At 40.6% G+C, this 12,748-nt stretch overlaps 1 protein-coding gene across 2 annotated transcripts; it reads right to left on the reverse strand.

The window, feature by feature from the left end:
- Window positions 1-1,701: 1,701 nt before the first annotated feature.
- Window positions 1,702-8,806, reverse strand: LOC117966855 (tumor necrosis factor ligand superfamily member 10-like). 2 transcript variants are annotated; one of them, XM_034913621.2, is made up of 3 exons: window positions 8,541-8,806; window positions 4,921-4,963; window positions 1,702-4,000 (listed from the first exon to the last, which is right to left on the reverse strand). In XM_034913621.2, the coding sequence occupies exons 1-3, from the start codon at window positions 8,712-8,714 to the stop codon at window positions 3,612-3,614; spliced, it is 606 nt and encodes a 201-aa protein (XP_034769512.2). In that variant the 5' UTR covers window positions 8,715-8,806; the 3' UTR covers window positions 1,702-3,611. The 2 variants fall into 2 exon arrangements, with proteins under 2 accessions (XP_034769512.2, XP_034769511.2); XM_034913620.2 differs by having other exon boundaries at window positions 1,702-4,003.
- Window positions 8,807-12,748: the final 3,942 nt, after the last annotated feature.

Raw genomic sequence — 12,748 nt, forward strand, 5'->3', positions numbered from 1 at the left:
GTCTTCACTAATTGACACCTAAAGTCTAAACTGGACACAACCTTTCCATCTGTTTGTATTTCTATTGTGACCATTTTGCTCGCTTTGCAGTAACGTTTTTTCCCGTTATTCATTTTGGTGAAAGATCATTTAAGGAATAACAAGACAGCGCTGGGGTAGACTCACAATACATCACACTCAGAAACAGACACTATGTCAAAAACAAATCAGCACTCTGAAATGTAACACAAATGAACTTAATAAACTTAATAAAACCATCCAAAAAAAAAAAACAACGGTGAATTAACACATTTTGTTTCATAAAGTCGAGTGAAACCTGCTCAATAACATTAACATAACGTTAACATAAATTGAATTTTCCATCTACTTATTAAAAAAAAATGTGATGGTACTATTATGGCCCTCCGGTAGACATTATGTAGAATCATTTTGAAGTTTGATTACATGATATTAAATACAATTATGTTCACATGGTTTATTTATTTTATTTTAAACAATGTCTCAATCCTAAAAGTCTAGGTGATGCAAAACTTTTGGCCATGGTCCAATGCATCTTTACAGATATTGCTACAGCTTGTATGGTAAAAAAAAAACCAATGTGGATAAGTCAGCTTGGCAGGAAAAGAGGAAACATTTTATGGAGTTTGCCTGAAACACAGCAAGCTGGTTTTATCCAAACCACAGTGTTGTGCAACTTCCTTCCAGAGTTGGGTGTGATTGCAATAACTGTTATCACAAATAATTGTAGACAGGAAGGCCGATAGACATGCAGATTAAGCACATTGCATTTTTCTTTCTCTGCTCCACAAAGGGTTGTATGTTCCATTTCTAAGTTCTATTCTACATAAAAAAATTCCTTCATAAAAAATGGAGTTACTGTGTATTATTCGATACAGCTCTGTCCAAACGTTTTGCATCACCTGGAATTTTAGTATTGAGACATCATTTTTTAAAAATAAACTATATGAACATAATTTTATTCAACATCGTGTAATCAAACAAACTACAAAATGACATCGCAAAAGTCTACCGGAAGCCGTAATAGTATTATTTCATGTTAGATTTCGAAATGTTACGTTTTTCCGTTAAGTATATGGGAAAACTGTACAAAGCAGTGCGTAATTCAATATGTTAACGTGACATTATTCAGCAGGTTTCATTCGACTTTATGAAGCAACATGCGTTAATTCTATAGGCTGATGCTAAACTTTTGGCCATAACTGTAGTTGCTGGGGTTGTGGTTACAAACACTGTATTGGCTGCCACATTTTTCACAGCACTTGACGGAGTGCAAATCTGTAAAATCTGTGGTATAAGTGAGAGTGTGGCATTGGTATAAGTGGTGAGCATGTCTCCCAGCAGTTAACATTGCTGTCTAGCTGGTTTGGAGCCTGGGGCAGGTGTTCTTTCATTGCAAACCTTTTACCATGGTGAGTTTGGCTTGAATTAAAATCAAAGGTTTAGATTGAAGCCGCATTTGCTTTCTTTCATTTTCAAAGATTCAATTAATCTCCCTTCAAGGCCGTTTAATTGGGTTGGGTGGGGGATGGAAGGGAGGAGCACACCCGATGACCCCTGTGAAGTTTATAAATGATTGCACTGTTCAAAGATTATGAGCTGTGAAGAATAGTGAAACACACACACAGTTTAGCACAGTGGAAAAATACAATATTTTATAAATAGTTATACACACAATAACATTCAAAGAAAAGTACAAAGAAAATACATCCACTGTGTCATTCTTTTTATATATACTATCAACATGCTGCTAGCACAACATTTCTGTTATTTGTTAAGAATCAAATCATCCTTAGAAAAAGCTGTAGTAAAATAAGTCTCCCCATTTAAAATAACCGCAATACAGCTTTAATATCCCCTATCCGTGTGGCAGTAACCCTAAAACATTTCTTTGACTTCAGCCTTGGATATTTTAATCGATTGATTTTCCAGTTCAACTGAAAATAGTGGATTGGTCTTGTGGATTCATCACAAAACTGAAGACTGAGCAAAGAAACTGACGTCACCGAGTCTGAAGTAGTCAACCAGGTGAATTCGAAAAGTTTTTAGTCGGATAAACAACTCAAAGAGGTGGCTTGTTTTTTTTTTTGACGCTTGTTGTTTATACGTTATGGAAAGGATATTTGTCTTGTTCTTGGTGTAAGTTTTGGAAATATCATTTGCTCGTGTTTGAAGTCTATCATGAATTTGGTCAGTTTGTGCTGATCATGCATACACATTCCTGCACTAGATACCAGCTTCCTCCATCACTGTGGGCGTCTTCCAACCTCAGATGCAGTTTGGTTCAGACTAAGCCAAGTTTCAAGCCCAAAGTTTCTGAAAACAACTGTATGATTATCTGTGAAGGGGGCATTACCAACTATAAATTAAGTTTATTTAATCATTATTATTATTATTATTATTATTATTATTATTATTATTATTATTATTATTATTATTATTATTATTATTTACACTAAAGATACCAAACAATGGACAGTAAAACTGAAAAGCAGGACACAAATAACATGTAATATTAAAACTGGAATATATCATGGCCAGTCCTGAAGGATGAATTGTTGAACTAATAAATAAGGAAGCTTGTTTTAATAAAGGATTGCATTGCAGAATCTTTGCGTTGTTAGAAAACGTCATTTCCCCATTGCACAAAAGAACTGGTCGATATCAGACAATTTGGGTTGACCAAGACCGTTCACAATCAAATCCAGTCTTTCGATTGGGTGCTTTGGGCTGTTGAGCTTGATGTTTTTACTGAGAACCGAGAAACTAAAACCACAGGGGTTCTGATTTTAAGGTTAACCTGGAAATCAAAACCTCTAATTAAACAGGATGGCAAATTATAGTCTTGTAGTAAAATTACATGGACATACTCATAGCTGAGGGATTGTCAACACTGTAGACCAGGGGTGGCCAATCACAGTCCTGGAGGGCTATTCCACTCCTGGTTTAACAGATTACATCATTAACTACTTCAGGATCTCGATTGGTTCAGCTAAACAACAGAACAGGGTTGGAACAAAGACCAGGAGTGGAATAGCCCCCCAGGACTGTGATTGGCCACACCTGCTATAGACCATAGGACAGTAGCTTTCAACTTCCATTCCACATAACAGTCCAGGGTCCAAGAACACTGCTTAACCCCATTGAAGATGAATAGCTGTGATGGATGGTCTTAAATCCCAGAGTGTGTCAGAATTGCCAGTTCTTTGGGGTAGTGGCTTGAAATAGCTATTTAAAGTCCTGGTAGAAAAATATAAATATAATACTGCTGGTTGTTCACTATCTAACAGAAACCTGTCATTCATAATAACAACAACAAGAACAATTACAAGAATAATATTAAAACAAAACAGTCAATTGCTGTAGCAGGGGTGTGTCCAGAGAAGAGACCGTGCTTCCAGTGTTCACACCACACACTCTCCTGGAACGAAAGTGGATGGTAATCCATTGTCCTCTTCCAGAAAGACACAAGCTTTTTTGCAGGAGCGTACACAGCCAGTGTGAATAAAAAAAGAAAGAAATGCTCCAGTGCATTCATTTGCAGTCTGATGAGGCAGATGGCCATTCAAGTTCAGAAGCCCCTGCTTAAAGATCTAGTCCACAGCCTCCAGCATGTAGATACCAAAGAAGGTCTCCTGGTCGTCTTCCTTCACCTTGGCCTCTTTCTCCAAGGTGACAAAGATCTTGTCCCCTTCATCCAGCAAAAACTGACCCCCGATGTATCCTGAGGTGGGGACCCTCCAGCCTGCCTTCACCGTGAAGTCCCTTCTGAGCAGCACGGCCTTCTCCTCCCCCATGTCTCTCATCACTTTGACCAGCTGCTCCTGCTCTGTTGTGTTATTAGAGCTTTCGTTCCTCAGCACACTGACCTGTGTGTAGAGATAGTACAAGCCACTTTGTGGAATTTTAACCGCTCCCTCCTCCAAAGTCATGCGGCGTAACATGTTGGGCTTATTAATCCAGAGTATTTTCTGGTTGCCTTCTGCTGGTGAGAGAGACAGACATATTAAATATATAGTATTTATATTTACGACACAGCGATGGACTTGTATCGTCCCCACCACTTTACTAAGCTAGCATCAATGGTAATTGGCATTGTATTCTACAGCTGTGGCCAAAAGTTTTGCATCACCTAGAATTTTAGGATTGAGACATCATTTAAAAAAATAATTATGAACATAATTTAGATCTTTTATTTCACATCATGTAATCAAAGAAACTACAAAATGATATCGCAAATGTCTACCGGAAGTCTTACCGGTAGTACAGTATTTCATGTTAGATATTTAAATGTCAATTTTTGTCCGTTTTTCATTAAGTTGATGGAAAACTACAAAGCGGTGTGTAACTCAATATGTTAACGTAACATTATTCAGCAGGTTTCATTCGACTTTATGAAGCAAAATTTGTCAATTTTATAGAATGAAGCGAAACTTTTGGCCAGAGCTGTAAACATAATCATATCAAACAATTCATGGTTTAAGTACTTCCAAATTAACATATCAAGTATTTTTTGTCAGTAACATCTTTGGAAACTGTCAAACAAAAACATCACATCAGACTTTTTATCAGGTAATTTTTTCAAAGCCTCAACTCCAGTCTTAAAATGAACTCTGACTTTTTGAAGGCGACAAAACATCTGTTAATTTCGCAAAACTAGACCCGAACAGTTGCTATATATTCCAGATCACTTTAGCAGTCTGTTTTGGATAATTATGATGCTGATGTAACTGCAGAACATGGTGAATCTGTGGAACACACTGAATTCTGGGGGAGCCTGCAGAACTCCGTGGGAGCCTCTATCCGTGAGTCAAAGTTCTAACCAAGCAGTACTGCCAATAAGTACAAATGACCGATTTAAAATGTCTTAGCGATGGCATGAGACAATTGAATAAACATTACCTTTGCTTTTTGCGCCAAAGAATCCACTCACATGTCGATCTTCCTGAAACAACACAAGGGAAGGAGACATTAAGAAAGAGTTTCATCCCAGCGGGTCACAGTCAGTTCAACTTTCCAAGCAAGTGCAGTAGCTGTCAGGTCATTTCCCATCATATTGCTCTTACAAAGTGTTCAAGCATACCTACAGTAGTGTGCAATTGTATTAGAACACCCCACTGCTTCATTCCTTTCGATGTGTTGTGCACATGAAATCAAACTACTGTCTCTGAAAATCTGGGCACATTGTCAAAAGAGGCAAGTTGGTGATTGTCTGATTTAATTGATGCCTCATGTGCAATTAATTTAAAATAGAGAAAAAGAACACGCAGCCACACTGGGTAAAATGCGTGAGCCTTTTCTAAGAAGTTGTTTAAGATGCCTAATTAAAGCACGAAGTGGTCTAACATTTTCACACACGACTGGCGATTGTTTCTATATCGCTGACTATATATATATATTATTATTTTTATTATTAATTTCTTAGCAGACACCAGGGTGACTTACAATTGTTACAAGAGATCACATTATTTTTACATACAATTACCCATTTATACAGTTGTGTTTTTACTGGAGCAATCTAGGTAAAGTACCTTGCTCAAGGGTACAGCAGCAGTGTCCCCCACCTGGGATTGAACCCACGACCCTCCGGTCAAGAGCCCTAACCACTACTCTGCACTGCAGTCATATATCCTTTATATACCTACCTGCATGAAAACTTCAATTTCAATTTCCAGTCAGCAATCAGCTGACAAATCTTGAGGTGTTCTAATACATTTGCACACGACTGTACGTGTGTTGATTTGAGCCACTTGCTGAAAACACATTCAACTACAGTTAACTGAATGAAGCCTTGAAGTTGCCCCATGATTCAGGAGTCCTGGGTATGAATTTTGGGCACAGTGACTCACAACTGAATAGGGAACAAGAGCATGTTCACAATTACTCTTCGCTGTGTTGACTGCTTTACTGTGTAACTCAGTATTACTAGCAAAGTCCTTCTCTTGTAAAAAGTTTACCATTGTCCATTAGTCAGGTATCTCTGCAGTTTACTTTAACATAATCACCTTGCTTTGGTTACATCAAACAAGCCTAGGTGATTACTGTATGCATGTTTTTTTTTTTACATATATACCACAGAAAACGTCACTCTCAGAACTGCGGTTAATTTCTTTTAAGAAAAGTACCTTTCACTTCCTATTTTCTCAAGTGTGACGATCTTTTGTTATTATCTGAAGAGTTAAGACACACTGTTGCACGTTTTTGAAAACAAAAGAGCAGTGTATCATTACTAGACACTGCCCCCCCTCCTCTCCCTTGAACACACACACACACGCACGCACGTGTGCGCACACACACACTTCAGTAAGAAAAATGTATTTTTCAACAACCCATTCCATCCCCTCCCCACTCTCTGTGTGAAGAAGAGTCTCCTTCAGCAACATGATTAGGTAACCCATTCCATCCCCTCCCCACTCTCTGTGTGTGAAGAAGAGTCTCCTTCAGCAACATGACTAGGTAACCCATTCCATACCCTCCCCACTCTCTGTGTGAAGAAGAGTCTCCTTCATCAACATGACTAGGTGACCCATTCCATCCCCTCACCACTCTCTGTGTGAAGAAGAGTCTCCTTCAGCAACATGACTAGGTAACCCATTCCATCCCCTCACCACTCTCTGTGTGAAGAAGAGTCTCCTTCAGCAACATGACTAGGTAACCCATTCCATCCCCTCAGCACTCTCTGTGTGAAGAAGTCTCCTTCAGCAACATCACTAGGTAACCCATTCCATTCCCTCACGACTCTCTGTGTGAAGAAGAGTCTCCTTCAGCAACATGACTAGGTAACCCATTCCATCCCCTCACCACTCTCTCTGTGAAGACCGGAGGGTCGTGGGTTCAATCCCAGGTGGGGGACATTGCTGCTGCACCCTTGAGCAAGGTAGTTTACCTAGATTGTTCCAGTAAAACCCCAACTGTATAAATGGGTAATTGCATGTCAAAATAATGTGATATCTTGTAACAATTGTAAGTCGCCCTGCATAAGGACGTCGGCTAAGAAATAAATAATAATCATTTTTGCATTCAGAGCTGAGGAAGTGCTACTGAGGATTTGTTGGCTCGGTTTTCATTCATAAAAATGAAACATTGCAAATCAATATATGAACGGCGTAGGAAACCGGCCAGCCTTGATAGGAACAATTGTTGTGGCTTTCCAAACTAGACAGCAACCAAGGAAAGAAAATTCGTAGTGAGGTTTTTAGTTGAGCAGGGCTCCTTGCCTACTGTCATAACCTTACATCTTCTAATGAGCAGGTTTGTGTTTCAATGAAATACTGCCTGCAAGAGAATCTCGTAGCCCACACTTCCTCCAGACCAGACAGGTGGGAATAAAGCTAAGATACCAGAACACGTGGATTGTTTCAATACCCGCTCCCCTCCCTGCAGCTATGACGTGCCTGAACTCACTTTGTGGTAAGCATTGAAACAGCCCATTATCGTACACATTATTTCCATTGAGAAATCACCTGACTGCATGCTCTGCAGCCGCACATCTTAAACATCCTGTCAGTCTGGCAGTGAAGCCGCCACTGCCTCCCAGCTCAGCCTGTTTCAAGGTGAACAAGGCGAGTGACGGTGGAGATTTATTGAACTTCTTGAGGGTGATTTACAAGTAAAAAGCTTTCAGTGGTCAACAAAATGCCATTGGTGGGCCTTGCCTTGGTCTTGATCGCTGTCTCGGCTTAAAACCAGCATACAGTGAGTATGAACATGGATCGTATCCCAGTTAAGCTGCAACACAACTAGGACAGCCTCAGACACAAACAGTACACTTACCCTGCTCTAAGCACAAGTGTAATCCATTGCAGTGTGCTACCATCTCAGAACCACTGCCTGCTTGATGCTTATTCCCAATCCATCGCGGTTAATGTTTGGATCGGAATTCTTCAAACTGTTCTGCAATCATGTGACCCAAATGTCTAAGTACTCTGCCACTGAGCTGATTCAACTTCAGGACCAAATACAAAACTAAGAGGATGTTTGCATCATAATACAGATACCCACCGCACAGTGGCTGCCATTAAAATCTCTCTGGACTCCGACAAGCCCCTGCCTTAAAATATAAAATTTTCATGAAAACTGTTTTTCCTAGGCGAAAGCATTGGAAATATCCAGCCAATTCAGCGAATGAAAAACATCTGCTACTTTATGTAACATGGAGACTCCCACAGGCTGCTGTGGACAAGCTGTAGAGTAAACATCTGTTTAACGAGACAGATATCTAACAACTAGCAAGAAACAAATCGCTCCCCTTAAGAAATCCTCCTCCACTGTAAAATCTAAACTCTAAAATGCACAGTACAATAATCTCGTGAGTTCTGAAGAGGATACAGCTGTGAAACAGTCCTGTTTCCTTTTTTAGAAAGATTAAAAAAAAAGTCGTGCGAACTTTGACTTGTTTTCTACCGCAAAAGTCCTAGATTTACAACAAGCTGTTACAAAGACACATGTTGAGCAACAAATATGATTTAGCCTACACATGCATCCACCTGTTATACCATCATTTATTTTCTCACGGTTCTTACCTTACAACTACATGGAGGTGTTACAGAATAAGCCCAGGTGAAAAGTAGAGCCAAAGTAACAATCTGCGAGATGGAGAGCAGCGTCACCCAAAACAACAGGCAGTGAATGAGCCTCTTCTGGCAGGAGAGAGCATTGTGAGTATCTGTCTCTTTGCAGCTTAGCATTGTCATCATAGATCTCTCTGAGCTTGCACACTGCAGGTAATGCCTGACTAACAGACTGACTGGCTGCCTGGCAAAACGTTGGAACTGCTACCTTGTTATTCTCAGAGTGTATTTATACTCCGGCAGCAAACATGACATCGAAGTGCATTGCTCCTCCTACTCTTATGATGTCTCTTTCACAGAACGTACAGGAGAAAGGGGGAGGAAGGAGTGATAGAGTTGAGGGTTGACTCAGTCCCTTATAAAAGTTTCCTGCGGTAAACCAAAGCAAAGCGGAATAAAGCCAAGGGAGCACGTGGTAAAACGCATAGAGACGAAGGGTGATTCCTGTAAGGAAAGCAGTAGCTTGGAATGTGATTTTTATTTTATACACATTATATTTGTATGGCGTTTGCAGTCTGAGTGGCTCTGGGTCTCCAGTATTCAGTTAGGGTGCTTTGAGCTCGCCAGGAGATCCCAATTGCTGACACTGAACAGACTTTCTCATGTCTTTCAAGTCATGTGACAATGGGAGGCACCAGCTGCTTGCCCCTCCTGGTGCCAGCAGAGTTGAAAGGTCATATTGTCACGTGATTTGAATGGAATGCCTTATTCTGTGCCTGTCAGTTATGGTTCTCCAGACAACCTCAAAAGGCAGGAAAAGACTAATACAGAAAAATAACTGATACAACATCAATATCGAATATATCCAAGAACAATTATTGCAAACTTGAAAAAGTAAAAATGTATTAAATGTACATTGGAAGTTATTTTCCAAACCTGTAATAGTGCAATAGGTCTTGCGAAGTGACTGAGAAAGACTTTTCGCAGAAACATTTGTCAAAATTAGAGGTGAGAAAGTGTTTTTTTCTAACATCAGGGTCATTGAATCAACCAGCAGCACCACATGATCAAACATCTTCAAGAAGTTGATCAGGAAGAGAGATAAGCTTCATGTGACTAACAGGATGTTTAAGCAGTGCGCAGGTGGGCTTGTTTCCTCCATCTGTACTGTTTGAATTCGGACCACATTAAAGAGAGCTAAACGCTGGCTCTGTGTTTCGTAACTGCACACCTGTCTGTAGTTTGTGTTGGCTGAGCGGGGCAGCGCTAGTGCTGAGGAATGAAGCTAAACTACCTTGACCTAGATTATTATTATTATTATTTGTTTTTTTAGCAGACGCCTTTACCCAAGGCGACTTACAGAGACTAGAGTGTGTGAACTGAGTCACTTACAACAACGTCTCACTCGAAAGACGGAGCACAAGGAGGGTAAGTGACATGCTCAAAGTCACACACTTAGTCAGTGGCTGAGCCAGGATTTGAATCGGAGACCTCCTGGTTACAAGCCCTTTTCTTTAATCACCTGACCAGCTTGGTGCTGCCTATCTGTCTGTTTGTCTGTCTGTCTGTCTGTCTGTCTTGGGGCAGAAGCAAAAATGGACACCCCACAAAATCATGGCTAGGTAACCCATTCCATCCCCTCCCCCCTCTCTGTGTGAAGAAGAGTCTACTTCAGCAACATGACTAGGTAACCCATTCCATCCCCTCCCCACTCTGTGTGAAGAAGAGTCTCCTTCAGCAACATGATTAGGTAACCCATTCCATCCCCTCCCCACTCTCTGTGTGAAGAAGAGTCTCCTTCAGCAACATGACTAGGTAACCCATTCCATCCCCTCCCCACTCTCTGTGTGAAGAAGAGTCTCCTTCAGCAACATGACTTGGTAACCCATTCCATCCCCTCACCACTCTCTGTGTGAAGAAGAGTCTCCTTCCCTCTGTCCTGAATCTATCTCCCCTTAATTTCCAGCTGTGTCCTCTGGTCCTTGTTTCTTGTCCTGTTCTGCTGAACCCTGGTAGCCCAAACTGAACTATAATCCGAAGCACGCTATCACAAAGAAATGCATGCTAATGGCAGCTGTGGAAACCACACTATCATAGCTATGGTTTAGAACATTTCCTACTGAAGGGTTTATTGTGTGATGGAATGTTACAGTCTGAGAAAAAATCATTTGGTCATTTAGGGGAATAGACTACACTTCAGATTTCCACCCCCAGCTTCGATCGGAAACAATTATAACACCTTGCTGTCCATGTTGAATCAGGGCCAGGCTGGCTGCCCACACCTTATTGACCACAGCCAGAGTTTCTTATTTTTATGCTGATAGATGCAACAGTGGCCGTATCAGTCCAGAGATGATAGACAAAGAGAAGGAGATGCGATTCATTTTATTGGACTAACTGAACAGTGATTAACCACAAGCTTTCAAGACCTCAAGGGTCTCTTCTTCAGGTGAAAGTAGGAAAGAGAGATTGATGTTTACATTCAAAAGGTGGCATCAGAACTTTAACAGAAAGAACCCATTTTGAATCACTGCAAAACTAATGTATGAAAAAAAGCTGTGTTGAAAAAAAAAGAAAAAAGAAAAAAGGGTGTGGCGATATAATAAACTATGACAATAACAAAATAAATACATTATATGAATAAAATCCAAAAAAGCAAAATATTGTGTAACAGTACATAACAATATATGGAAAGAAATAGTAAAAAAAAATAAAAAAAAATAATGATATATATTATTATTTGTTTATTTAGCAGACGCCTTTATCCAAGGCGACTTACAGAGTCTAGGGTGTGTGAACTATGCATCAGCTGCAAAGTCACTTAAAACTACGTCTCACCCTAAAGACGGAGCACAAGGAGGTGAAGTGACTTGCTTAGGGTCACACAATGAGTCGGCGGCTGAGGTGGGCTTTGAACCGGGGACCTCCTGGTTACAAGCCCTTTTCTCTAACCACTGGACCACACAGCCTCGCTTTAACCACACATTACTCCTGTGTTGGAAATTCATTAAGCACTCCACTCTCGTGAGGGGGTTGAAGCTTCCTTCCCCTCTCCCCGAGTTGGAAATTCATCAAGCACTCTGCTCTGTATATAAATATATACACACACATATACATATACACAAACATACATATGCATACTATATACGCACACACACACATATACAAATAATATATACATTGTATACAGACACACACACGCACGCACACACGCACAAGTGTGTGGAAGCTGTGTGGGTGGAGGCTGTGTGGTCCAGTGGTTAAAGAAAAGGGCTTGTAACCAGGAGGTCCCGGGTTCAAATCCCACCTCAGCCACTGACTCATTGTGTGACCCTGAGCAAGTCACTTAACCTCCTTGTGCTCCGTCTTTCAGGTGAGATGTAATTGTAAGTGACTCTGCAGCTGATGCATAGTTCACACACCCGAGTCTCTGTAAGTCGCCTTGGATAAAGGCCTCTGCTAAATAAACAAATAATAAAAAAACACAAGCATATACGCAAGTGTGTCTCTCCCACCCCCCCCCCCACTCCCGACTGCTGCTGCCGCCTTAGCTGTGCTTTTAGCTTCCTTTTATATCACGTGACTGTTCCCAGTTAGCACCAGTTTTCCGATTTGGGAACAGCCAAATTAGTAACCCTGTTGAGAGTTTTGAAGGTTATTGTCGTGTCTAAGAATTGCATCATTTCTTTTGAATAATTCATTGTCAGTTCAATGGTGGGATGGTGATTACTGAGAGCATGGTAGAGTTGGTGTAATGAAGCCTCACTTTTTGTCGTCTATGCAAGTAAAGTTGTGGCTTCAATTCAATTAGTTTGCCAATGATGTGAGGGGGAACTTTAAGATCATCAATATCGCTTCATCCATCTACAGAAAACCCACTGATAGCCCAAAATACCTCCACATCTCTAGTTTCCAGCCACATCACACCAAGAAACCTGTCATTTACAGTCACATTATTCATTACCACCGGAACTGCTCTGAAACTATTGACAGAAACAAACATCTTTTCAGACTTCGTGATGCTTTCCTACAACAAGGATATTCTCCAAAACAGATTGACAGAGAAGTGGAACGTGCCACCAGGATACCAAGGGAAAAACGGATGGCATACAGTAATACTCTTTTACATACAATCCATCCCTGCGACCTCTCCGCAAAATCACCCGAGAATTACACCCAATGTTAGCTGAAGATTTCACCCTCTCCAATATTTTTCTTGG

This window comes from Acipenser ruthenus, chromosome 36 (genome assembly GCF_902713425.1).
Source record: "Acipenser ruthenus chromosome 36, fAciRut3.2 maternal haplotype, whole genome shotgun sequence".
NCBI classification, from domain to species: Eukaryota; Metazoa; Chordata; class Actinopteri; order Acipenseriformes; family Acipenseridae; genus Acipenser; species Acipenser ruthenus.

Bases quoted from the DNA above. Each gene is read 5' to 3' on its own strand.
- LOC117966855 (XM_034913620.2), bottom strand. From the start codon at position 8,714: ATGATGACAATGCTAAGCTGCAAAGAGACAGATACTCACAATGCTCTC. The intron at 4,964-8,540 runs GTAAGAACCGTG...GTGTTGTTTCAG, and splicing joins CACCTCCATGTAGTTGTAAG to GAAGATCGACATGTGAGTGG. The intron at 4,004-4,920 runs GTAATGTTTATT...CTCTCTCACCAG, and splicing joins CTTTGGCGCAAAAAGCAAAG to CAGAAGGCAACCAGAAAATA.